The 27924-nt window shown below is 40.6% G+C and overlaps 1 protein-coding gene across 1 annotated transcript; it reads right to left on the bottom strand.

The window, feature by feature from the left end:
• Positions 1–48: 48 nt before the first annotated feature.
• Positions 49–27495, bottom strand: nrip1b (nuclear receptor interacting protein 1b). Its single transcript, XM_079862023.1, has 2 exons — positions 27302–27495; positions 49–4833 (listed from the first exon to the last, which is right to left on the bottom strand). Exon 2 carries the CDS (start codon positions 4483–4485, stop codon positions 1291–1293), a length of 3195 nt encoding a protein of 1064 aa, XP_079718149.1. The 5' UTR covers positions 4486–4833; positions 27302–27495; the 3' UTR covers positions 49–1290.
• Positions 27496–27924: the final 429 nt, after the last annotated feature.

Here is a 27924-nt window from a genome sequence, read left to right as displayed (position 1 = left end):
CCTATGTACATTATTACAGTTTTCATACAGTATGTACACTGCAAGACGTTAAAAACTTTTTTTTTTATGTCTTGAACAATACAAAATAGTAATCTTGAAAGCAATATTTACATAAATGTATCTAATCATTGTCAAAACATTTGAATCGTACAGAGAATGTGGAATAAAATCTGTTTTTTTTTTGTTTGTTTTTTGTAGTTTAATGTTTAAGACTCGAGTGATGGGCCTAGCTGGAAAAAAAAAAATATATATTTCAAATAAAGTGAACATAAAACACAAAAGAATCAGACTGAATTCCAATCGCTTCTCACAGTAGAGTGTCTGATTCACACAGTATCCTGAAACATTTATAGTCCATAAATATCATAATTCATAATTAACCTTCATGGCTTTGGTGGACATACTGTATAATCTCTTTCAATATTCAACTTCCTGTCAACACCGTAAATGTGTGAATGCTACATGTAGGATATTTAGATAAGATACAAAACAACAAATTATACAAAATTGTAAAAAGGTACATTTCATTGGCTAAAAATATGACACTCAGGTTTTTTTTTTTTTTTTAAACGTCATGCCATTATCACCACATAACAGCTATAGTTTCATTCCAGATGAAAAATAAAGCACGGTAAATCTGACTAAGTTACGATTGAGGAACATTCCAGTAAATGTTGTTACCTTTCGATCACATGTGAAACCCTTCTTGACCTCAGCTAGCTTTACAAGAAAGATACCTGATAGATTACACTGCCGTTCTGCTGTAAGAAAATATACTTTATAACTGGACATTTCAATGCCACAAATCCAATATTGTGCTTAGACTGTACAATTTTATATGTCACAGTAAAATGAAAAGGATCCTGATTTGGCTGTAGATAAATATAATGTGAAATTAGCAGTAACATTTCTGGATTCATCAATAATACACGTAATTGGATGTTCTTCATAAATATTTCAGTTGTGGAAGGAGAAAAAGCTTTTTGTGGTGGACATTTTACATTGTGCTGGACAAAGAATTTAGCTTAGCATACATACAAAAAACATTCAAAGATGTGTATGCAAATGGAGAATCATGTGACCATCTCATTCTGACATCAATTAAAAAAAAAAAAAAAAAAAAAAAAAAAAAAAATCAAACAAATGTACTAAATGAAATAATTTCAAGCGGTGGCAAACAGCCAAATGTTTTAAACTTGATTCAGTTTCTGTTTTAAGATGAAAAAACATTATAGACAAATGACCGTACATGCAGTTCTTCAGATTCTCTCAGTCTTTGGTAGTTCACATCTACCATTTTTCCACAGAACCGTTTAGGCTCTCTTCTCTCTGGCTATGAGTCTGTCTGTGGACTGGAGAGTTTATCCTGTGCTCATAGTCATTGTACGGCTCCCCTTTTGCACTCATGACACAGTGGGCCGGCTGCACCTGATCCTGGATCTCAGGTCTGAGCTGACCGTTTCCCCGCTGAAGCATGTAGTAAAGAATCGGGTTAGACCTGGTTAAAGGGGGTGAGTCTGGACTGGATCTCTCCTCCCTGTTAAAAGTTCCTCCAGGAGACCCCTCAGGTTCTTTTTTAACTGGTTTAGGACTGGCTTTGGGAGAGGATTTAGCCCAAACTAACGACCCCCCTGTGGTATCAACAGGTGTGGGTGCTGTTTTGGGACCCGCACTGAGAGTATATGGGTACCACGGCAAGTTTGACAACTCGTAAGGGGAACCAGACTGGGATAAGTTCCCATTGGCTGCACAGTTTGCCTGAGGGATGAAAGGACTTGGGGTCCCTCTGGGCTGGGACAGCTCCTTCAGACAGTTCTCTGACAGGAGGAGTTGCTTGAGAACATTGAAGCCTTGGCTTTCTCTGGAGAGAGAATTTTTGCTCTTGGGACTGCCAACTACCTCTTCCTCTTTTGGTATTACTAGGCCTCTACCATTAATTTCAGGTGTTCCAGACATGAGATTATCATGAGTAGTATCTCCAGACGATTGACAAAGGTCATTACTTAGGCAGTCTGTCAGTTTTCTTTTTTTAGGAACGGGGCTCTGAAAATCCATTGGCTCCTCTTTTACAGAGTTCCTGAGGAGCCTAGTGTGTGGGTTTGAATGGTAGGTAGCATTCTGCTGTTTCAAAAGCTGGCTGAGAAGTCCAAATTTAGCAGCTGTTTCTGTAGGACATAACTCAGATTTCGTAGTGTCCTGTGCTTCAGCAATGGGTGAGTGTTGTGATGATCGTCTCTGATGGTACACCCCATCATTTGAGCTGTCTGATGAAAGATTCTCCTCTACTGGCTCTGTTTTGATCTTACAGTCCAGAGAAGGCTTGTTTGAGCTGTCACAGTTGTCAGTGCCTGTCTGAGGTTTATCCAGCCTCCCTGAGGTTACTTCAAAGAATCTGTGCCCACTGGTTCTTTCTTTCTGGGAAGCCGTTCCCAGCAGAAGCTGCAGTACAGTGCGCTTCTCTAGAAGATTTTCAATCTGTGTTGACGCCGAGGGTGATTGGTTACATTTGTGAGATGGGAGAGCAGGAGGGGAACCTCTATCTAGTGCAGAGGCTTTATTCCGTTTGTTTGGAATGACAAGTCGATCCAAGAGGGCCTGAGGCTTGTCAAGCTCAAGTTCTGGGCTTTGCCTTCTGCTCATCACCATTTGAGAGTGTAAAGGAGGGGGAGAAGGTGACAAGTTCTTTATACCACTCTGGGCTAGATTCTGTAGTAGCTTGCTGGCACTGAACGGAGGCTCCACCAACTTTTCACTTGAGTGAGCTTTAGACTTGCACAGATCTAATGGACTGGACTGGGCATGAGGCGAGGGGAAGGAGTATGAAGGGGAGACCGAGCTGAAGGTAGCTGTTTGCCGGTGCAGAGGACTCAGTGTTCTGCTGTCCTCAGGTGTGCCAATCCGTTTAAGTGGGCCTGTAGTCAAGCTGCCGATTATTGAGTCAGGCCGCAAACCAGGATTATCTGAACTTTTGTTTACCTTCTCGTTATTTCTGCGGTCCAGCAACAACTGCATTAGAGTGACCTTATCATGGGATTTCATGTCTGGGCTGGCATCCAGATCTGTGGCCTCATGGACCATTGGCACAGAATGTTCCGGCTTCCATTTGTTTATGAGAGACTCTGTGCGCTCCACAGAGGGGGTTAATGAAGAGGGCGGCTCATATTTTTGGCTAGGCCCTCTGCTTTTCATGGAGAGGTCGATGGGGGAACAGCTGGAGAAACTCTCAGCATCACTGCTGTCTTTGGTCAGGCTGTTATCCTGGTTGGAGTACTCGCTGTCAGAATGCAGGGAGGAGGTCCGGCTCGGGAGGATGCTGCAGTCGTCCTCCAGGTGTCCGTTTCTGGTGAGCTGCTGCTGGGAGTTATGATTATTGAGAAGTAGGAGCAATAGGCTGCTGCAGTTCTGTGGAGGTCGACCGTGTCTGTCGAAGGGCCGTCTCTCTTTGGGGGGTCTCATGGTGGGTGAGGAAAGGGAAGGGCTTGTTTTGCTGGAATCTATCACTGGTGGGGGGAGTGTTCCATTTTGAACATTTAAGGAGCTTAGCATGTCTGAGGTGGTTGTTGGTTGCCCCATGCTGGGAGGCCTCTTATCCTGCGTTTGAGTAGCCATGGCAGCTAACCTCTCGCTGGCTGATCGACTGGTTAATTGTGCTTTTAAGGCCTGTTCTCTGGAGTACTGCTGTAGATGAGCCTCACTGGACAGCAACAAGGCCAGCTGACTGCAAGCGACACTGGGCTTGGGTGAAGGGGCCGGACTGGTCCTGGTCCGTACTATATTGGCAACAGCCTTGAGACGCTCTGTGCAGGACAATGATTCTGAGCTAGAGTGCTGGGCAGAGCTTTGAGAGGAATGAGGAGAATCAGAGCCTCGATTCTGGTTACTCTGACAACAGTAAGGCACTGTTTGTTTCTGGTGCTTGCTTTTCCTCATGAGGCTTTTTAGGCGGCCTGACGCTGTGCCGTAACTCTGGTAGGTTTCCTTATCAACAGGAGCACTTTCACTGCTCTCCCTGTCGAGTGGTTTGTGGCTTTGAGAAATGTGCTGTGACAAGGCGACACTCTGCAGCCGAGAGCTGAAGGACTGCAGCAGAGAAGCCAGCAAGGTGCTCTCTCCCTGCCCAGAGCCATCCAGGCTTCCTTTGTAGTGCTCCCTTCTCTGTCCATTCACTTCCACTACAGTGCCTGATTGTTTCTGGCTGTCATCTTCATTCCACGCTCCTGAGCGAAGCAGTCTGGCTTTTTTAAGGTGCTGTGAGGCAGCACTAGGTGGTCTACCCTTGTCTGGCAAGGGGGAGCCATGATTGGGGAGCTGAAACACCCTAGTCACCCTGTTGGCATTCTCTACGTTGTTGTGAACAGGTTCTGATCTCTGTGTGGCAGTGGCAGCAGGCCCAGTGGTGACCGGATGCATTAGCAAACCTTCCAGATATGTTAAAGCAGCAGAATCCTGGTGAGTTTCAGGGCCAGACTCCACCCCATGAGTCATGTTCAACAGCAGGATGCCCTGATGTGGTGTTTTACAACTACTGAAAATGTCTTAGATCTGTGCCATAAATGATGAGAGCAGAGAACTCCAGCAGCGCTTTGGATTTAGTTTCTTTTCAGTCAAAAAGTTTTACATATAGGACCAGAGGGCATTTGTAATGTCAAGCACGACATCCCAGCTGCCATTGCTGTGCATGAGTAAATCCACACTGCTTTAAAATTATGTTGAGAGGAGGTTTCTCTGTCCTGATGAAGCAAACACTCTATATTTGGGAGTTATTCTGGGAGAAACCAAAGGCTCAGCGTTCCCTGTTTGCTCTTCGGATCTCAGATGTGGCCACACAGGAACCTACAGCACAAGAAGAGAGAACACACCATGAGTGACAGGCTTCAACTTCCCAGCATCATCAAAACAACCACTGTAACTTCCTTTGAAGTCTCTGTCAAGACCAATTAATCACAAAAGAGCTAATTAAATTCAAGCAAAAAAAGAGAGAAAACTTCTTCTTCTTTTTGACAAACTCTTTATAGTACTCCAGCAAATGTCAATCAAACTGCTCTGACACCCAGCTTTTTTTTTTTTCCAGATTCCTCTTTAGGACCTCTCAATGTTCGTTCTTACGTAAAGAAAGTCTTTAAATGTCCATTACTTCCCATGAGGCTGAGCATTTCAGAGAATTATCGGTATCACCCAGATTAAGGAGAGTAAATGGACATCTTAAGATTTCTTAAATCTAAGTGAACATGTGTTTGTGCATAGCATACTACATCCAAAAGAAAGATATTTGCTTAAACTTTGTTAGTAAGAAAGACAACTTCTTGCCTGCTGTGCTCAAGCATCTTAAAAAAAATTAACACTATAAATGTCACTCACAAAATGTTGAGATGCCTACATTCACTTTTGACAAAAACAGTATAGAATTTTAATGCTAGTCATTTATCGGTCATCATCAGTCATTATATGAAAATATTTATGAGCTTATCGGTATCCATCAGAAATGTAATGTCAGTGCTTCTTCAAGTAAAACATTAACACAGATCTGCTCTTTTTGATAAACACACTATTTCTGATATGAAAAACTATTTTTGTCGGTGGCAATAGCCCATGGTTAAAGCGCCGACATATAGCGCAACTGCGCTTCCGGCGACCCGGAGTTCGATTCCCAGCTCGAGGTCCTTTGCCGATCCCCTTCCCCTCTCTCTCCACCCCATGCTTTCCTGTCAAAATCTCTACTGTCCTATCAAATAAAGGCACAAAAAAAACAAAAACATAACTTGCAAAAAAAAAGAAAAAAGAAAACCTATTGTTAAATCCAGGAAAACAAGTTTTAGGACTACAATCTGTAGAAAACATTGTCCTCTTCCACAGATATGACAGTTTACCTGGCATAACAGGACCAAAGAAGTGAATAATACCCATTCAAAAACGTCTGTCAGCAGCCCCTCATACTCGGGCCAGTAGTGGCTCAGCAGAGCTAGCAGGTGTAGAGGGGCACACATGGCACACCTGTCAGACCACTCCTCCACAGAGCTACGGCATCAGATAACATGACAGCACCGCTGGCTGCTCGCTCGACGGGCCTGAACCCTGTCAGAACTGCTTCCATAAACACTCCTGACTTCCCACTGTCAGGGCCACCATCACAAAGGTTAATTAATACAGGATTCCAGCTCCCCTAAAGCAGTGCTCAGCTGCCAGAGAACATCTTACCCTCCATGTCCTGCCCCTTCAGCAACGGGGTAACGTGTTTCAGTGGTTTGCTGAGGAGTTTAGCTCGACCTTGAGCCGGGGATGCTGTTACAGCAATTCAACAGCATGCTCACGCCTGGAATATCCTGAATGTGCTGTAGTAACTTAAGATCCTCAAGATGACGTGACAGGAAAATCCTGTGAGAATCAGCACAAGGTCACACGCATTTAAATGTGATGCAAACTGCATTAAGTTGCAAAGGTTGGATGCAACAAGTTATGACTGCGAGGACAACGGAGAGGAAAACTAATTCATTAACTAATTCAGTCTCACTTACATTATCAGCCTGGGCCACTGACCTAAATTTAACAACAAAGAGGGCGACCTGCTAAAACTGGGCCATCTGATGTCTCACGCTAATCTTAATGGGCCAGATTAAGATTAATGTCCTGCCAATGGAGGAATAAAAGTTAAAACTTGGGACAGATGGAGAAAGAAGATAAACAGACAAGCTGAAAAACTGGACCATAAGAACAATAAAGTAAACACATCATTCAAGACAAATCAATATTGGTCTACAATCGGATCAAGCTAGATTAGATCTTGTCCATAAAAACAAAAGGAAAACTAAAGGGGTAGTTCAGCAACAATGACAATTCTGTCATCATTTACTCACCCTCATGTCGCTCCAAACCTGTATGAGTTTCTTTATTTTTGCAAAACTTAAAAGATATTTTCCAAAATGCTTCTTTTTTTCCCCCACACAATGAAAGTCAGTGGGGTCCAAAACAACATGATGAGACCACACTGACTTTCATTGTATGGGGGGAAAAAAAGAAGCATTTTGGAAAATATCTTTTAAGTTTTGCAAAAGAAAAAAAGAAAGTCATACAGGTTTGGAATGACATGAGGGTGAGTTTTTGGGGTTTTGGGTGAATGAATCCTAACCAGCAGAACTATGAATAAGTACTTATTTACTTAAGTAACAATCTTGGTAACACTTTATTTTAGGGTTCAATTCTCACTATTAACTAGTTGCTTATGCATATTACTAGGATATTGGCTCTTTATTAGTACTTATAAAGCACATATTAATGCCTTATTCTGCATGACCTTATTCTACATACATTAATCCTACCCAATACCTAAACTTAAACACTACAAAAACGACCTTATTAACTATTAATAAGCAGTAAATTAGGAGTTTATTGAGGCATGTGTGTTCCCCATTTTGAAGTGTTTCCACAATCTAATATTCTGAGAGTGTATTATGAGAGGAAGCAGGCATACAAGAGGCAGGAAACACAGGTCTAAGATTCGATCTCACAGCATACACTCCATTTGTCTTTTCTGCACATGACCCTTCTGAACAAGAAATACAAAATATGTTTTCTCTCTCCCTCTCTCTCTCTTTTTCCCCTCCATCTCTCTCCCTTCAGCGGTCCGCAAGTGATTATCCATTATCTCTGACAATGTCAAACATTCACACCCAACAGCATTTTAAGTGATTTCACTAGCCAGTGGTGAAGGGAACAGCGGCAGACAGGAAGCTTTATCATGGCAGGGCGTCTCTCTTTGCTCACCCAGACACCACGAGCAGGAAGGTCAAACCATCATCAGTGGCTGAGAGGCAATTTCCCCTGAGGAGCTGGACAAAATATGGCCTTAACTGTGAACGCCTAACTTCTTGACGCAAATGTCAGGGATTTGATATCCAAAGCCAATCCGGTGACGCTCGCATGTGGGGTATGAAATTAATTGGAATCCAAACCGTCCCACAAAGTACCCTAACAAAAAAAGGTTAATGAATGATCCCCATTATAAGGAACCGTAATCCATTTGCACCATTTAAAATGCATGATTAAAAATAGGGTGAGCCGCAGGAACTGTGCTGTGAGTCAAGGTCAAGTACGCCTGAGTCTCAGTCCACGCAACAGCTGGAGTCCATGCAAAGCGCTCAGTGTTAATAAAAAGTGACAACCCGGTCCTTGCTGTGCATATCGCTAATATCTGACACCAGACTGGCAGACGCTTCCCCGGCGTTAAAGGTAAGCCAAGGTTAAAGAAATTTTAAAGGAAAGGGAGCCGTGTGAACCGCTTTCCATCATGTTATCGTAGGCAGCTGGTGTTCAGCCAGGCTAGAGGCGCTCGCTCAGATACGCAGGACAGATTTTGTAAATCCAATATGGCTCAAGAAAATTAAATAAGGGGAGCGACGTGCTACCTAAACAAACACGACTGTAGCGTCCACATCAGTGAACTTTTGCTCTTTTGGAGTAAAGCAGAGAGCAAGTAAACAGCTGCTGAGATGCCATGGAGCTCTGCTATAAATCTAAAACCAAGTCAATCAGGACAAACCAAAAACAGACAGCCCTTGACAGTGAATTTATTCAAAAGAGACATGACCAATTAGTAAACACACACTGCCTACAGACTGTAAAAAAGGGGGGACAATGTAATAAAAAAATAAAATAAAACATACAATAAAATAAAATGCATGTTGTATGGCACATTATTGAGCATACATTATAATTTACGCTGAATTACTTTTCTTTATTTAAAGATCACAAAAGGTCATCTCTCAGGTTTAATATAGAATATCTTCCTTTGTGTTTGGAAGTTGAATGAAAATCTTTTGAAATGACATGAGGTGAGTAGATGACAGAATTTACATTTTTGGGTGAATTATACCTTATATATAAGTCTTGGATAAAACTAACTGCATATCGCGAATCATATCGTTTACATCAACGATACATATCGTCGCATGTTTATATCGTGATATCTCGATATAACAATGTATCGTTACACCCCTAATTCATATAATTCTGCTGCTCTGTGCATGACAAGTAACTCCAAAATGTTCATATTTATAAACTTCAGCATAAGGCTAGTAATTAAATTCAATTATGAGATTCTATTCATTTTCTTAATCGATTAAGTGCACTTAACCAATGAAAACACAAAGCACCCGAGTTCCTCATCTTGGCGCATCATTTCAGCTGGCACAAAAGCTGGTGGAACATGCCAACGAAATGCCACCCGAGTTAGATTACAGCATCTCATTCACTCTGCGCTCTTATCACCGGGGCTGGAGTGCGCACACACATGCTCCAGCTACTCGCAGAAACACTTTGACTCCACTTGCCAACTCCTCCATATCTACTCACCCGCTGTCTCTTTAATAGCAACACAGGCAGTTACAAATAGATCTTACCCCGTTCCTCACTGCTCCTACTACACCACGCCTCAGGCAAAGATCGTTCTACGCTTCTAAGTTTGAATCGAATTGGTCACTCCCACAAGAAGTTGAAGTTGAATTTGAATTGCAGTGATAGGAAGTGGAATTTCCTGAATTACAATTCAAAGAAATTTAACAGGTAATGACATTCAGGGGAAATTAAGGGATCAGTATATCCTTATGTAAAGCCTATAAAACTGTCAAATTTGAAGACATGTTAAACTTTTTATTACCCCAAAAGTTCAAAGTTTGTCTTCAAAAAGAAGTATTTTATATATAATAGGGCTGCATGATATATCGTTTTAGCATCGATCTCGCGATATGCGCATCTGCAGGATGTGCGATGTCAAGTATGGGCATCGTAGTTGATCCGTAGTTGAGCTGCACCCCGGTTCAGAACGCATGTGATTCGCGGATTATTTCCAACATTTAACCATTAACCATCATAGAGTCAAAGTTAATCATTTGCATATGTTATTAAATCGAGTCAGGCATCATGAGCAAGAAGACTCGTGCGCTGTTTTCTGTGCGCAGACTGTTATTTTACATTTGATTATTCCATTTCTGTACCTGAATACTGATAGATTTACCTGAAAAACATAAAGCACTGCTTGTTTCAATTGTATTCGTTTCTATGCAGATTCACTCCTCTACAAAATCACCCCAATTATTCTAGAATTATTCATTCTTTTCAAATAGAGCTATTCAAATCATCTGGTGAAATTTTTAAAATCGCAATATATAATCGCAGAAAGAAAAAAATAATAATCGCAATACAATGTTTCTCCAATATCATACATCTACAACTATATTTCAGTTGTAGTTCAAATTCACATTCAAGATGAAATTCCTTTGGAATTTAAAAAGCATTTTCCGTTCCGTTCTGAATGATGCACAGCCCTGGTTTACTCCTCTCCACACTTCACAAGTGTTTAGCACAGATTTGAATTCCCTTACTCCTGCAGTCTTACTCCAAAAGGTCACCTGAACGGATGAGTCAATTTAAAGCACACACAAATACACAAACAATCTATTCCCCTCCCAACAAAACAGCTTTAACAACCGCTTGAAATCCTCATGTCAAGAAACCCCTCAGGACTGTAGCAGCAATCTTCACACTTGCTAGAACTACTTAAGACAACAGTATCGCAATTCTAAGCTTTGTTTAATGACGGCTAATGAGAGTGGCCCTCCGTTACGAAGTCGACGGGAGTGCAGACAGAATGGCCGTCTTCGCTGCAGATCTCAGGAGGCTCAGACAGGTGAAGTGTGGTAATCAATTTGCTCTACCGGCAGGACTCCTCGGCAGAATACTAATGAATCTCTCTCTCCGCACACACACACACACACACACACAAATAATCCCAATCACACTCTCACACGTTTCAACTCTTTCCTTGGGTTGCTCTGGCTGGGAGGAATGAGAAAACTCTCAAGGCTGTGTGTACACGTCAGTGTAAAGATTACACGGCCGTTCCACTCGACACTTCGAAATAGCTATGGGGGAAAATCAGGTGAAAGTCAAACCTGGAGTACAACCCCAGCTGCACGGCCCTGTTTGAACACAAACGCGCACGTGGACACACTTACAGCCATAAACCAAACACGCACCTGCGCCGCCACACACAGGTACAGATGCATCCAAGGTAAACATTCAGAAAGAAACACATGAGCAGTCACCCATATAAACACTCAAGTGGAAAGGGATGTCAGAGGAGAAAACCAATTTATCACAATTTAGGGATTGAGCGGAATCTTGAATGCCCAGCTCCCAGATTCAATGTGCTTCTGGCTGCACTGAATGACAGATTTTAATAAGGGTCATTGGACATCTATAAGCAGTGTTATTACTGATCTTTTCTCCACTAATGTACAAATAAAAAAAATAAAAAAATAAAAAAAGAGCAGATGTATTGAAGGTGTGGCAACGCAAATTTAAATCCAGCATTTCCCGATTCTCTTCACAATCAAAACAATAAAAGTGTTAAAAACATGCTGGTATAAAGAAAATACAGGCCCTTTGGAATTCAATGATTATGCAATCCTGCAATACTTATATTCAGCAAGGATGCATTTAGTTGATCAAAAGTGACAGTAAACGTTTCCGTTTACTGAAATTAATCTCCAAACTTTTTAACGGGTGACTATTTAAAAAAATATATTTTCATAATATTTTTTTATGATGCGTATTACAGTTTACTTATCTTTCACTTAATATATAAATAAATAAATAAATGAAAAATATATATATAGATATATAATTTTTTTTATTTAATTTTTTTTTATACTCTCATAGCCGCATGAGCCCCAAGGCTCAATGTGTGAGAACAGAACACATGTCTTAACCGTTAGGCCAAGGCTAGCCACTGTGCTGTTAGTCCCCTTAACAGGGCAGCGATACAGTAAAGCCAATAGCACATTTTACATCAGCAGGAATAATTAGCTTTTTACACAGTGTCATCAATCGCCTCTAACAAGAGGACGCGACCTCACCTGGTTTCATACACAGCTGGAGAATAGAAAGAGAAGCGACATAGGAACACACAGGAAGCTGACATCCTCTCCGAACTGAAGTGTGAAGACAGCCAGGAGCTAAAAAACTAGAGTGAAAACCTCAAAAACAACGAACAGAAGAAAAGAAAAAAAAACAGGTTGCTGTAGCACTGCTGATGTATGCGCCCTTGACACACTGACACTGTCATGTGACACTCTGTCATCCGCCACCTGGCAGAACCCCACCCTCACTTCCTCTTGATAACCCAACGGTATTGAACTAGTCCCACCCACACACATACACACACACACACCAATGCAAGGTAGAGAGGGTCACCATGTCCTCATCTGTAATCCTCTGCCATTCTTCAGCAGCCCGGCTGGAGGAGGCGGCACCTGCCACAAGGGGAGACTGCCCAATTAGGCAGCTGTCACGCAAGGCAGAGGCTCCAAACTCATCCCTGTCCGACTGGAGAGCAGCTGCGGGTGCCAATTACAGCGAAACATTAACCGCTTCGGTTCCAGGAAAAGGAAAGAGCCAGGGCAACACATGACGTTCGATGCTTCCAGGTATCTAGCCTGCGGGCACTGGAACCTGATTACTGGCATGCCCTGCTCATCCCACAGCAGACACCAGGAGCAACTCTAAAAAATCTACTCTAAAAAATACCCAAAATGGTGAATATAGGGCTGATACAATCATATAACTAGGAATGCACGATATATCGGCCACCATATCGGCATCGGCCCTATAAGAAAATTTGGCTGATATATTAAAGCCAAAAAATAAAGGATTATTTCCTTCAGCTGAGACACTTCAGATTCGCACTGTTCGCCATGATGGTTTTCAACTGCTTTAAATATGATTGGAATCACTTCAAAAAAGGAAATACAGTACAAGTGCAACATGCACAACAGTCTGTTATATATAACAGTCTGTTATATAGGCTACATAAAATTAAAATGAGAACATTATAATTGTGTGTTTGGGACATGGCTTTTAATGGTGAGAATTTTGTTCTTGTAATCAGGCTCTCAAAAACTATATAAAAATTAGGATATAGATTTATCGGCCAATATATCGGCTTTCAAATATAAAGAATTATCGGTATCGGCAAAAAAAAAAAAAAAAAAAAAAAGCATAAAAATGCAATTTATTTGTTTATTTATTGTATCATAAAATTGTTTTAAATTTATAAAACTGTAAAATGTTTTGTTTATTTCTGGGTTTAATTTTTTGATTTTCAATTAATCCTTATAACATGTCAATATTTACCATTTACTTATTTTGTGCATTCATTTAATTTCCTGAATAAAGCAGCAGATAGTCGACATAAGTGAAAACTCTGAAACTCGCATTTCTAAAATGGCCGAATCCACACCGGAAAGAACGTGCGACTGAAGTTTCACTTTCAATCGTGATCCAATTATGTAAAGCACAGTAATGTATTAAATCACGACTTGTACAGTATATTGTGATGTAGTTTGCGATACCATACACTAATGCGGAGGACTGGAGAGCCAGAGAAATAATCTTTTCACTTCCTCTCCAACCTTTTTCTGCCAAAAGAGCGACAGTAATGTAACATTTCCATGTTTAAATCAGATCTTCACAGGCCTGGGGCCTCCATAATCTCCCTACTGTTAATTAAATGACGAGGGAGCGTAGGCGAGCCGAGAGGAGAGAGGGACAAAGCTGCTGGGTCTCCTGCCACAGCAAGACTCGTTAATATTAAAGATTTATGCTCTTCCCCCGCCATTGCCTCAGACCTTTCTGCACTATGTGTGTGAGTGTCTGTTTGGGTGTGTGTTTTTAGGCCAATGCACCGCAATGCAAACTAGACGATCGTTTCGGTCTCAGCAGTGTGTCAGGGAGCGCGGAAATTGTTGACAAATTTGTTGTGATTGTATAATTTATCATCTCAAAACACTTCTGTTTTGAGTAAGACGGAAACTAATCTGCAAGAGCAAAATGAAATGAGCTAGTTGCCAGCCGGCAGAAGATTTACGACAGACAGAATCCGGAATCATGACAGTGGTTATTGATCATTTAGTCTCCATGGTTTCTCCGTTTAATAGAAAAGTCGCAAAACGGTGATAACGGACGCCTGAGGGACAGATTAGTTTAGCACAGATTCCTCAAGTACACGACCGCTGCTTTTTTGAAGCCAAACATCAGGTCAACCAGGTTCACTCTAATATTAAGCTTCAAGAGGTTAGCGTGCTAAGAAAAACAGTACAAGTAGTTTTATTAGAATCACTAAGGAATCCAAATTGTGAACGAATCACTCAGACCAGGACCTGCGTTTCTCAAATCATCGTGAGCAAAGTTGATCGTAGAGACCACTGGTGGCGATGGTTCTATGATCTCGAGCTTTTGGGAAACACAGTCTGTGAACTGGATGAAATGATTCAAATGTTGACTACTGTTTTGAACTGGCATGAACATGCGAAAGAAAGAAAATCAATTTCGGTCTGGTCCTTACACAAAGGTATTGTAATGGTTTCAGAACACTTGAAATACAATGCACGAGTCAAATTAACCACTTTTATGATCATTTTTTTGAGGGCTTTTTAGAGCTTGACAACTCCAGTTTTCATTCACTCCCATTATATTGAAAAAGTGGCTTTGTTATTCAACAAAAATCTGTGTTCACCAGAAGAAAGTACGTCATGAACTAATCCTTTAAATGCTCTCTCAACACTAGTAAGATTATTTTAGACAAAACCAGTCAAACAAACTGCCATGTGACATAAAACAGGGGCATTTTTACACTAATCTCATGTATGACCGCAGGGCACTAGGGCAGTGAGACTGCAGACTTAACAGAGCTTTAACTGTTAATCGCCACAGATAAAAACGGATGCATGAGTTAAAAGCATGAGAGGAAGCGGTTAGCATGACCGTTTGAATGGCTAAGTTACGTTAAAACCTCTCTCCCTCCATTTCATCCAGATTTTAAAACCACACACACCCTCTTTCCTGGCTGTACCAGAATATGTGGCACTGTTGAGTTGTTTCAAAGCGTCTGAGGATAATCGAAGACAGCCTTTGACTGGCGCCTCAACGCAGCCACAATATCTGTGGTCACAGGAAGGCATTGAGGGGTTAACCATGGGGTAAATGAAGGATTTTACAGTGCCCCCATTTCCCCCGCCCTCCTCTTCCTGTTGTTGCTGAGAGTCACAGGGTGAATGCATGTGACCTTGAGATGCATAGATGGCACAGTCAGGGTTGCCTTGCCTCTAGGCGTCCTTGAACTGGATCTGCAAGACAAAAACCTTCACACTGACAGATAGACATCTCAAATCCCCCCCCCCCCCAACCCAAACGTCTCTCTCTCTCTTTTCAATCTGCGTGCCTGTTATCTCCTCCCCAGTGGGGGAGTCTAATCTGAATGCTGGATCTTTAACCTTAGCACTGAACTCAGACAGAGGCGGAATTTCAAAATGTCTCACTGATGTATTTTTAACCTTCTTCCACAGATTGTTTGTCTCCGTTTCAGGGGATTAGATGACTCTCCACGGCATCTGAGACACTAGCCAGGCCGACTTGGAATACACGTTTTTTTGAGGCAGAACTACTTGACGTTCACAACAGCCCAAACTCTGAGACGACATCCACCATCCAGCAAAAAGGAAAAAAGCTCTCAGCGAATAGCTGGTTTTGGTTTTAATCTGCTAGAGTTGTAAGAAAGGTTTGTATACTAGCATGGTGGCATCTCCAAAAGGCTTCTTAAAGGAATATTCTGGGTTCATTACGACCACATGTTTTACAGTGACGCACTTAAAACAAACATGAATGGGGCCCAATTTTTGGAGGATTAAAAAGCAGAAATGTGATTATGTTATAGGAGCACCAATTCATTTGGGTACTCTTTATTTTACAGTAGGTGTACTTACAGTGTACTTACCCAAGAAAGTACTGGTAATATAAGGTAACTACACGGTTAAGGTAAGTTTTAGGGGTAGATTCAGGGTTAGTACCTAGTTATTACCCAGTTATTGTAATTGTTATTACAGGACTGTAAAATAAAATGCTACCATTAATTCTTCTGTTAGAACTTGTGTATAATTTGAGATTAAACATTATTCTCATCATGTTTGGTTGTTTTAGGGTTTTAGGCATTACGTTGTCATAATCAATAAAATAGATTATATCTTTACACAGGAAAGGTTAGTAAGTGATTTTTTTTACACTAAATTTGTGTTATATTGCTTACGTTTTGTGGATATACTATTGAAACAGTATTTTAATGTTTACGGATTCAACCTTTCACTTCCATTGTGATCCACTGATTTATGCTATTTTTTAATAAAAAATAAAGAATAGAATATAAATATTAGATGAAAACTTGCATAAAAATTAGACATGCTGCCTTGGCAACTAACTGAAATAAATTAAATTGAAAGCTGAGGTAACCAAAAGAAAAGAAGCTACATAGAAATACAAAGACAATTATTAAAATGACCTATATTGAAATGAAAAATGGAAATATAAACATAAAAGCTATAATATACTATAAAAGTATATAATACTAAAATAACTGATGGTTTTCCTTATAGCTAAACAGGGTCAACATACATGTTTTGCGGGTGAACATCATGGCTTTGCTGGTCCACAAGCTAGACCTGCACCAAACTAGCACTAACCATACCAGTATCCTGGTTTGTGTCATTTCACACCTCTACTCTTCATTATTTCAATAAAAGTGCAAAGAAACTATAAAAAAAATAGTTTTTGGTGCCATATGCATCCCTAGTGCCTTTCTGAATGAAGAAATGGCATAAAAATAAAAAATGACGCACTGAACGAGTTACAGGAGAGCATAAAGCGCCTTTTATCATCATGCAAATGCAGTGCCCTTGGTTGCACAAGGTTCATCACTTTAAACAAATATTTGGACTGTCCTCTGTACATTGACACCAAGGTGGGGGAAGAGGGGAGAAATGTCATGTTTAAACACTAACCCTGCCTCGCAACTAACAGGAACACAACGCACATGCATGAATCCCGCCCGGCAACGTGTGGATCGTGTCCTTTGCGGGAGTCTCTGCAGTGCCGTGCCGACTGACCTTTCCTGACTGTAACGTTATCGCATGTCATATGTGATCCTGCTGGAAACCATCTGCCATGGACTCCTCTGGTAGCGCGCAGGAGTCCAAGACATCACCGCTCTCCTCACCTCCGCTGGAATTCATCAGATTACCACAGGAACACCCACCAGGATCCTCATGCAACACTCAATTAGACCAAAGGTCATTCGTGCCAAGGCATCGGGTCCGTGGGGCTATTAGTATCAGGCTCAAACTAGGGAAGTGAGCAGGGAAGCAATAAGTCATAAAAGATGTTACAGTGATTATACCATGGTTCAGCAGTGCTGTAGACATGATGAGAAACGGAGCAACAACAAGACACTATAGGGATGGACGATGTAAGCAAAAATTTTGAATAACACAATACAACATTTTCTCAAAAACAATGGTGAGAATTTTGTTCTTGTAATCAGGCTCTCAAAAATTACATAAAAATTAGGATATAGATTTATCGGCCAATATATCGGCTATCGGCATTTATTACATTTTTAATTATTATAGAGTTGAACTTATTAAAGGTTATATTATAGTGATTCATATAAATATCATGAAATATATCAAATGTTACATATAAAAAGCATGTTTGGTTCTGTTGCGAGTACAATTGTAACACTTTGTAAATGTAATCTTAACTTTTAGTCTTAATTATCAATAAGAATACACCTTAAAATATACCTCTAAATATTCATATCGTTGCGTTAATACTTTAATAATACTGGATAGTTTCCATATTATGTATTATTCATTCTTACAGCTGTCAGGAAACAATAAGCATGCAATGCGAATTGAATTGGGTTCAACTTCAATCATTTTCATTCAATATATTGAGCCACTAATAAGAACAGTCTTCAACAACTAGACACTAGATACTTGATACTGATCAATGAATGTTTGTAACCACATAGTTGACTGTAGCCACTGACTTCCATAGTAGGACAAAAAAATACTATGGAAGTCAATAGCTACAGTCAACTGTTTGATTACCAACATTCTTCAAAATATATCCTTTTGTGTTCAGAAGAACAAGGGGGTGAGTAAATGATAAACAAATTTTCCTTTTTGGGTGAACTATCTCTTTAAACTGCCAAGTAATAAAAAAGGATATCCAAAATATAACTCAAATAACTTAAAATCAGGATTTTGTTGAATACTTCTCAAAGTTAAAGGAAAGTGGGACTACAGAGCATTTCTGGGGAAATGTGTCATCGCTTGATTGGGACTGATATTGAGGTCGTTGCAATTGCCATGTTTTACAATCATGCCGTCCTACACTTTCAGAGCAGGCCAACCTGCTTTCCATAACTCACAGTACTCATGATAAGAGCCATGATATACGTGTGTGTGTGCGTGTGTGTGTGTGTGTGTGTGCGTGTGCGTGTGCGTGTGTGTGTCTGTGTGTGTGTACACACACAACTCAAAATCTCAAATACTGAAACTCCCGGTCAGGTCAAAGTCTCGCTGTGTCTGTTAGATGCAGAACAGCTCACTTAAATCAAATATTGAACAGTGCAATATAAAGGGTCATTATTCAAAAAGAGACGCTTTTTGGGTTCCAGAGTCCAGTCGCCTGCTCTGTGGCTTTCTCTCAGTACGCTGAAGGATCCGTTGACCTTTTACGTTCGACAAAAACAACAATCGGTCATAAAAGGCCACGCCCACTGGGATGTGTGTCCAGGAGCGTAATGATGATGCAGTGATTCTCCCATGACTCCTGGCTTTCACCAGTGTGGAGATACTGATGTCATCTTAATTACCCTGAGCTATGGAACAAAACAAAAAAAAAACACTTGAATTGAGCTGTGAGCTCACCTCGTACATTCAGCGACTTGAAGGAAACGCTTTGGGAAATCATGGTGATCACGAAGTCGTCATTCAAATTGTAAAACTGATACACAGTTTCAAACTTAAAACTATTGAAGGAAAGGAGAGGACATTTTCTCAGCATTTCTGGGGTAATGCATCATCACTCTGTTCGGGACTGATATTGAGGTTGTTACGATTGCCATGTTTCAACATTTTGAGATGTTAAAGAAACAATGAGAGAATCAGTTCAATATCTCAGATCCAATTTTTTTTTATAAATATAATCAAGTAAAAAAAAAAATAAAAAAAATAAAAAAAAATAAAAAAATAAATAAAAAAGTATATATATATATATATATATATATATATATATATATATATATATATATATATATATATATATATATATATATATATATATATTAAAAAAATACACATATCCATTGGTAATATTTTACAATAAGGTTCATTAGTTAACTACATTAGTTAGCATAAAATAATAATGAACTGCACTTATACAGCATTTATTAATCTTTGTTAATTTTAACATTTACTAATACTTTATTGAAATTTTGTTAACATTAGTTAATGCACTGTGAACAAACATGAACAGCTATATTTTTATTAACTAACATTAACAAAGATTAACAAATACAGAAACAAATGAATTGCTCATGGTTAATTCATGTTAGTTATTACATTAACTAATGTTAACTAATGAACCTTATTGTAAAGTGTGACCTATCCTCTATGAATAAGCACTCAGAACAAGAGTGACAACTGTATTTAGCTGTTGTGTGAGCATAGCCATTGTTTCTAAACTGTAACTTAGACGATATTGTATTTTCTCAGCTTTTGTCCCAGTGGAGGTAATGGGTGTGAAGGTCCTGAGAGACCGCAGACCTCCATGAACAGTTTTGGGCACATAATACGTGCTTCATTTGCAGCTTTCTCTACTGTTCGACAAGCCGTTTACAAGACACAGTCCCTGCCGTTGACCCACTTCTGTGTGTCTGCGTCTGGCAACAGCCCCTGCACCCCATCTGACTGACTGCAGCACCGCAACCCTCGGCCTCCCTGAACTGTGAGGAAAATAGGTCACCATGGCCCACTTTTCTTTCTTTTTTTTCCTCTAAAAGAGAGTGTATGAAGACTGCTGCAGAGTTTGATCAGGCAGCAGCTCAGCAAAAGAAGAAGAGAAAACACAAACACAGGAGAGGGAGAGAGGGAGAGAGGGAGAGAGGGAGAGAGGGAGAGAGGGAGAGAGGGAGAGAGGGAGAGAGGGAGAGAGGGGGAGAGAGAGAGAGAGAGAGAGAGAGAGAGAGAGAGAGAGAGAGAGAGAGAGAGAGAGAGAGAGAGAGAGAGAGAGAGAGAGAGAGAGAGAGAGAGAGAGAGAGAGAGATATTCTACAGTACCTTCATTAACCTCAGTATTCAGAGTGCACATGCTCCTCGCATCAGTGACGTACAAGGGTCTTATCAGACGGCAGGAACGAACACAACACATGCCTTAATTAAACACAGCTCACGAGCCAACTGTGGCCGCCTGATTCACACACGTCATGTGTACACAAGTCCTCATTTAGAACCTTATAAAAATGACCTCATCAGTGAAAACAAGACAGCCTCATCTCAAAAGTTACAAGGTGAGCCCCAGTTCGGTAGCAAGGTCTTTTAACTAAGGCCAAAACTTAGGTTTGACCCTTGGACGTCACTGATGTGAGGAGTATGTGCACTCTGAATAAATATATATATATATATATATATATATACATTTTTATTGTGTTGTGTTGACAGTGTTGTGAAAGTGTATGATTACTGTAAGGTGAGAACATCTTTTCAAACAACACAAACACATGCATATGAAGAGATATCGATCAAGCACTCAGTGCCAACAACAACTCAAGCTCTCATATGTCTGTCTCTGACATAAATGATTTTGTCAGTTTCAAACGCAAACACCCGGCACACATCTCGGCAAAAAACTTAATCATGTCACCAAAATTGCTTAACAATTGTCTGCCTTTTCTGATCATCTTACATTTGCCAAAAAAAAAAAAAATCTTTAAATATTGGCTTGCATCATATATCTCAGTCTATCACTATTTTACCCAAACGAATCACTCTGGAAAGCTTACACCCATCACAAAGTGTTTAAGAAACACATGAGCCTAAAGAGAATCTAACACATTCACATAAACAAATCTGAAGGGCAACAACAAGGCGCTGAATCAAACTGATCATTGACCTTTTTAAACCCGTTTAAGTGTATTTAGAGCAAGCCCTACCTTAATATAACCGGCGAGGGCAGCCCGATGGAGAGACAGGTGGCTTAAAGAAAAGATCTGCTCTAAAGATCTGTCTGGCCTCTGTGACCGAATCAGACATGTAAACATACTTACACAAGCAGAGCGACAGCACATGTAAACATCTAGCACAGGTCAGTGGCCACAGGTGAACCAGTTTCTACATGGCCACAAATGTACAGCATTAGCTCACTGAAATACTCCAATCTGGCTTCAGCTCAAGGTCACTGGAGCAGAACTGATTTTGTTATAACTGGGGGAAAAATACCAACTCGCACCACATTCGCTTTGTGAAAAAGGCAAACTTTGCTGATCACGGTGCGCTGGGAGTACTGAACCTCATACCAGCTACAGTAGATGTGTGCTGATATAGTTCAGTTCATTTCTGAGAATCTTTAAGCTATTGAAATAAATGTAGGCCTACTCCAAAAAAAAGGAATTTCATTGTTTTATAATACTTAATACTAATCTATTATAACATTTTTTAGATACGAATATGTAGATAAATATTGTAACATATATAAAATTAAATATTTCTATTGCCCAACCATAGCAGAAGCATGTGGCAAAAACAACTGAATTATGTCTAATATTTCTTTCCACTAACCAGATTGAAACTAGGCAAAGACTCCACCATAATTATTCAGTTTTGTGTTATAAAATCAATCACCGAATCAATATTCATCATGCACAGCGGTGAAGCTGTGAATTCACAATATGAATGAAAAACTCACCCAAACCTGTAGTGGAGTGCGAGTGTGACACATAAGCCCTTCAACATGGTGTCACATGACTGAATCCTGTTTTAGAGAGTTACTTAAAAGCTTTCGGGTCATATCAGTCAGGTCAAGGTCGGAGCGCTGCGTTAATGCCAGGAAAGCAGGCGCTGCCTCCATAAGCCCCGAGCGCTCCGCTAGGACAAAAGGACGTCTGTCCAAGGACATCTCTCAAAACTACCGAAAGAGATGCGCACAAACAAACTTGACTAATCAACGGCTCGCGGCTGATTGGGATGCGGAGTGTGTGATGTGAACACACAGGAATTGCATCTCACATGGAGAAGGTCTTAGTTCAACACAAAAATCCAACACTTTCCCCTCGCGTCTACTTCATGTGGCAGGAGTGCATACAAACAGCAGTCCATAATAATATATCCCAGCATGCCTCGCTGCATGAAGCATTAGAGTGCTTTGAGAGCAGGGGCATGCGGTGTGAATCTTTCAACGTTTTCACCGCTGGCTGTGCGTGAGGGACGGATAGCTACACCCCACATCTAGCGGCTGCTGAGGTGTCCCTTGTTGCCTGGCAACAGCTCAGCTCATTTTAACCCCTTAAGTAAGTATTAAGTGATTCAGCAATCTGAGGCCAGTGACGGGTGGGCTGCTACAAAAGTGACAGGACTTTATTACTTTCCGGGGTTTTAGCGTGCAGCTCTGTGCTCAAAAACACGCGGCAGCGTAAAATCTGCTCCACTGAGCTTGACCCCTGACATCTCTCCATGAAATGAGTCATAGCAACAGCCCTATGACAAAGGCCCCATGACATCCACAGAAGCAGGAAGCTATTAGCTCAAAGCTGCGATAAAGAGCATGTTTACGCCTGGTAGTAACATCCGTCTCACGTGATACCATCATAAGTGGTCGCCGCTTATACCCTTGACTACTTGCGATTTTGTCGAGGGGAGTCAGCACAAGCACATGATTTTGAGATAGTTCACACAAAAATGAAAATACTTTCTTCTGCACACGACAGAACACACAAAAAAATTATCCATACAATTAAAGTCAATGGGGCCCAAAGCAACACTGCACTGCACCCAATTAACTTTAATTATATGGACTTTTACTTTTCCACAGCAAAAAAAAAAAAAAAAAAAAGTGCATACAAATTTAAAAAATACATTATAATCAGGGCTTGACAGGGCTCGACAGGGCTCACCAGCCACTGTGGCTAGTGGTTTTCCAAAGTTACTAGCCACTCAGCATTTTCACTGGCCACAATTTAATACCATGGGGGGGGGGGGCTGCCATATAGATATTTTAAATATCTCAAAGTGACAGCAGCCTAATATGCCTGCTGCCAAATTATAAGACTTACGCACGGATCCCTTATACTGTTACACATGCGTTTTCTTTCTCAACTGTTTACGTTCACTTAAAACATAACTGACTGTGTTTAGGTGAATACTCGCCAAGACCGGCATTTTGACATTATTTTGTGAGTATTTGACCGTTTAAGCGCAATCAGCAGTGAAAAATAACTCAAATTTAGTACTGAGAGGTGGCTGAGAGCACAACATCTGATGGAGTAAGTAAAATTATGTGCAATACACAGAATCCCACGCAGAAATTCAAGCCCTGTAACACCAACAATATTCATCCGGAGCAAATTAAATGAGTGAGTGAGAGGAGGCGGGTTTGTGTGTCAACTCACTGTCGGAGAGATGAGAGAGAGAGAGAGAAAGAACAGCTGGTAATGTGTATCTATTCTGCTGAAAATGAGTACTGAGAGCTTTTCAGATATATCAGTATCGACAACACTGCATTGCACTTAGTTTATTATTTCAGATGCCTTTAAAAGACTACAAGTGAAAACTTTATGCATTATATAAATTCAACCCACCTCAGTGGCTAGTAGGAATGAGTGCGTTACACACCGATATATATACACATACATACACACACACATAATGCTTATCAAAACGGTTCAACCTCAAGCAGCAGTCTTAATAACCCACACATCCATCTTTCATTCATAGATTCTGAAAACTCCTCTTTAGTTAATTGCTTGGGCCAGTGCGATCTGAAAGCTTTTAGATGAGAGAAATAATGAAGCTGGGATCATTCCTGTCACCTTCTCTGTGAATGCCTTACTGATGTGCTGATTGCAGATCATTCTGCGAGTGTTCATCTCTTCAGCATTACTGCAGGGTTTATGTCCTTCTCAGAGCTTTGAAGGTTTCTGAACGAACAGACCACTAATATGGTGTGAAGGACAGCTTGGCACGCTGTGGCCTTGAACTGCAAAATCTGTATGTATTCATCTCTCAGCTCAAAGAGACAAACGACTAAGCGGCAAAACTCCAGAATCACTGGAAAGGACTGCTGTTTCACTTAGCACAGCATATAACCTGCTTCAAATAAGACACGATTAGTAATGTCCCCCAGGAGCAGTAAAATCTTCCTGAACCCAATTGCCAGGATTCCTTGACCTCCAGGTCCATCTTGCCTCAGGACATAGTGGGCAATACCGTAATACAGCTGGCAGCTAGACGTCAGCCGGGTAATTATATTAAATTAACTTGTGTGTTATACAAGTTGTTGAGATCATGTTTCTCATGATCAGCATTTGTCCGTTTTGGAGGCCAAATCACATTTACAACTGGCCAACATGCTTTCCATCCACCGTTCTTTGCAGAACACTCATGGCTAAATACTAACTAGAAACAAGGCAAAATTAACATTTAGTTATAGCCAGATCTAGGGAGTATCAGCACATTTGATCATTTTAGTGGACCTAAGAATAGTAAAATGAGTGTAGTGCTAACTTAATTTATCGGCCAAAATATATATGAATATGTATACGATCTACATACGAACAGGCAAGGGGTGGTGGTGAAGTGTATAATTGGAATAGTATTCAAAATTGCATTGATTGGTCGATTGGTAGGTGTGTTAAGGTCACTGCTATTGTTCTAATGTGTGGTGATGCTCGATTTATCGGAGTTACATCTCCCAGCAAACCTCCACCGCAAATTCAGCAAACTATAAATCGTTTGCAGTAAATCAATCAGCAAAAATCAATGCATCGCTATAAATGAAAGCCCTGCCTCTGTCCCAAGGCTGAGGGGAGAAGAATCTGTGCCCTGTATTTCATACGATCGCAGTATTTTTAACTCTGCTCAGCAAACATTGTTCGATTTTGGGCTGTCCCAGACAAAAGATGACCAATCGTGGCGTGGCCCCTAAACGGTGGTCCTACGTCGTACAGTGAGAGGTTGGTCTTGCGACCAAAGATAGCCTGCGATAATTTTCTGACAGTGTCAGAAGTTTAGCATGATCCTCTCAATAGTGTGTTTGCTGCTACGACCTACGTTTACTGACTAGCCAATAAAAGTGCAACATGAAATGGCGTATTGATCAACGTGATACGGCGCCAAAACTTAAAACTACTTTCCTCAAGCTCCATTTGCAAAATTAGCATGCCAAGTAGGCCTCTTTTCCCTAGCCATGACCGTGTCCATATTCTCTTCCTTCGCTTCCTCCTCTTTTTTTCAGCGTACATAAAAACCACAACTGCCAAAGTGTGATTCATCTTGCTCTATTTGTTTACCACTAGCGCACACTGATGATGCTCTATTCTTCTATACTAATTCACGTCGTAGCCTACGATTCAATAGGTGTCCTTATCGTACAGTCTCGTACCCAAGTTTATTAGATCCATGTCGTACAGTGTGATTTGTAATGATCTTATAGGCTTGCTGAAATCGCACAGTCTGTAACAGGCATTACACCTACACAGCCAAGCAACCATCTTCATCCTTTCTTTTGGTGTACAAAACCTCTCGTATAAACAGGACAAATGCTTGTTGATCTCCAGGCCACCTATCACTGATATACCCTGTATACAACAAGATTCATTACACAAGGAACAAACATGCAACCACTGTGTCCCTGAGCTGTCAACTGACCTGTTAATGAGTGTAAAGCGCCCGTGGCTTCTATGGATTTACGACATGTTACGCCAGCAAGTTTATGTTTTGCACGAGCAAAACCATGTGCTTTAATATTGCTAAGTGTGTGCTCTGAAAAACACCACATTCTGATAATCACTCTTTTGTTAAACGTAAAACATATGATGATATGAAAGACCTAAGCCATAAAGTAGCGGACAGTCATCAGAACGTTGAGGTTGAAGTTTAGGAGGATAGTATTTTAAGGTGACGATGACCCAGCACTGTTTTAACCGCTCTCAGTTCATTTTATTGACATCCCCTCTGATAAATTAGGTCGCCATGTGTTCATTTTCATTTCTCTAGCAACGATAACATCATTGCAAGTCAGCATCAATCTTTAAGAAGCCACATAATACCGTCACCCTGATTCTCTCCCATCTCTTCTGATGTCTCCAAATGTCTGATGAAGAGACATGGGTGTCATATATTATCATAAAGATGCACATTTTCTCATGGAGATGAGAGTGAAAGATTTTAATGAACTAATCCTATGAGAAAATGTTGTTTCTCAATCCACTATGTTCTGATCTCTTTAAAACACATGCACATCTATGCTTTTTGCAGAAACTGACAAATGTGAGCTTTTCTGTAACTTTGGTCTTTTCTTTCAGCAAAAAAGACACCTGAACCAACACTGAACCCAAACTATGATCTTTGACGACCTTCAAACTTCAACCCTTGACCTCTTTAGTCCCATTTTTATTGACTGAAGCCACAGGAAACCTTATGAAAACTACAAACAACGCAAAGTCCAAAATCTATGCCCGTTGTCTACATAAGAACACACACAAGCTCTGACAAGCTCACTTAGCAGGTGATACATTGTTCTGAACAGATTAACCTAGTGTGTGTATTTTATATATATATATATATATATATATATATAATATAATATTATATTATATATAACACACACACATATGGGACATCAGTAAAAGTCATTATCACCACAGTAAACCAAATTTAAGACTTCTTACATTGCATTACATAGTCTTACATTATATTACATAAATATATTTGGCTTGGGAAAAAGAAAACTAGAAATAATCTATTCTTATCCCAGCATTTCTATGAATAATAATAACCAGCACATAAATGAAACGGTAACATCGCACTAACAGTAACAGAGAAACAAAATGGAAACTAAATGACAGAAGCGACCATTGCGATTCACACAGCACACGTTCTTGCGTCTTTGGCTACGTCTTTAAGACGCCGAGTCAAGTTAAAAACTGTTCAACTTTTAAAAACGGTGTCTCGAGACCACAACGTCCTGTTTATAAAGGTAAGAACGCGTCCCGTGTGAACGGCGTCTCGCATTCCGTACGCGTCGGTTTTTCTTTCAGCACCTCCTAAGATCACAATAAACATACAGCAAACATCTCAGACATATACAGCGGAGTGTTTCCAGCTGGTGGGCGGGCATCGAGTCGCCTCTAACGTTACACGTACCTGATTCCGCTATCCGAGCGTGAGCGAGCGTTTCCGTGCGCCGTGAACCGCGCCAAATGGAAGTAAGAGTCCAAAAACTCATCGGGCTCCGGCACCGACTGTCGGGTCTGAGTCTGAACTGTGTATTCTCGGAATCCCCGAGAACTCCGCAATGTTCACACTCCTCCTCCTGCTCTCTCTTGCCCTCCCTGTCTGACTGAGTGAGTGAGCGCAGCTTAAAGCTACAGGAGGCGCTTTGTGTGTACGTGCGCGCGCACAGGGAGACCGTGCGTCAGCACACCTCTCACCCTTAATAATCTGGAGTAATCTGAAAAAAGGAGAGCCTTTATGGTTTCTGATATACTGTATTTTACAAGCAAAATGGATAAACATTTATATTGTGACTTATTTGACAGAATAAAACAAATACACCAAAGCCAATTCACAGGACCAAAAGTGTGAATCTCAACCATTTGTTCAGATTTCAAATTAGCCACTAAGGTTGAATATTTATTTTCCGCCAATGAAAACAGTTTTTTAAGATCTGTTGTAGCATGTTTACATTTTTTTTTTTAATGAGTATTATTCAGCTACAAGTTCCTGGATCTCGCATACACACCGGATCAGCAATTTTTGTGCTATCT

The sequence above is a fragment of the Squalius cephalus genome (genome assembly GCF_949319135.1).
Source record: "Squalius cephalus genome assembly, chromosome: 24".
NCBI classification, from domain to species: domain Eukaryota; kingdom Metazoa; phylum Chordata; class Actinopteri; order Cypriniformes; family Leuciscidae; genus Squalius; species Squalius cephalus.
The sequence above is the reverse complement of the archived record's forward strand: the minus strand, read 5'-3'. Positions and strand labels throughout refer to the sequence as shown.

What these genes read in the sequence shown, in the direction of transcription:
- nrip1b (XM_079862023.1), bottom strand. Translation starts at nt 4,485, where the DNA reads ATGACTCATGGGGTGGAGTCTGGCCCTGAAACTCACCAGGATTCTGCT.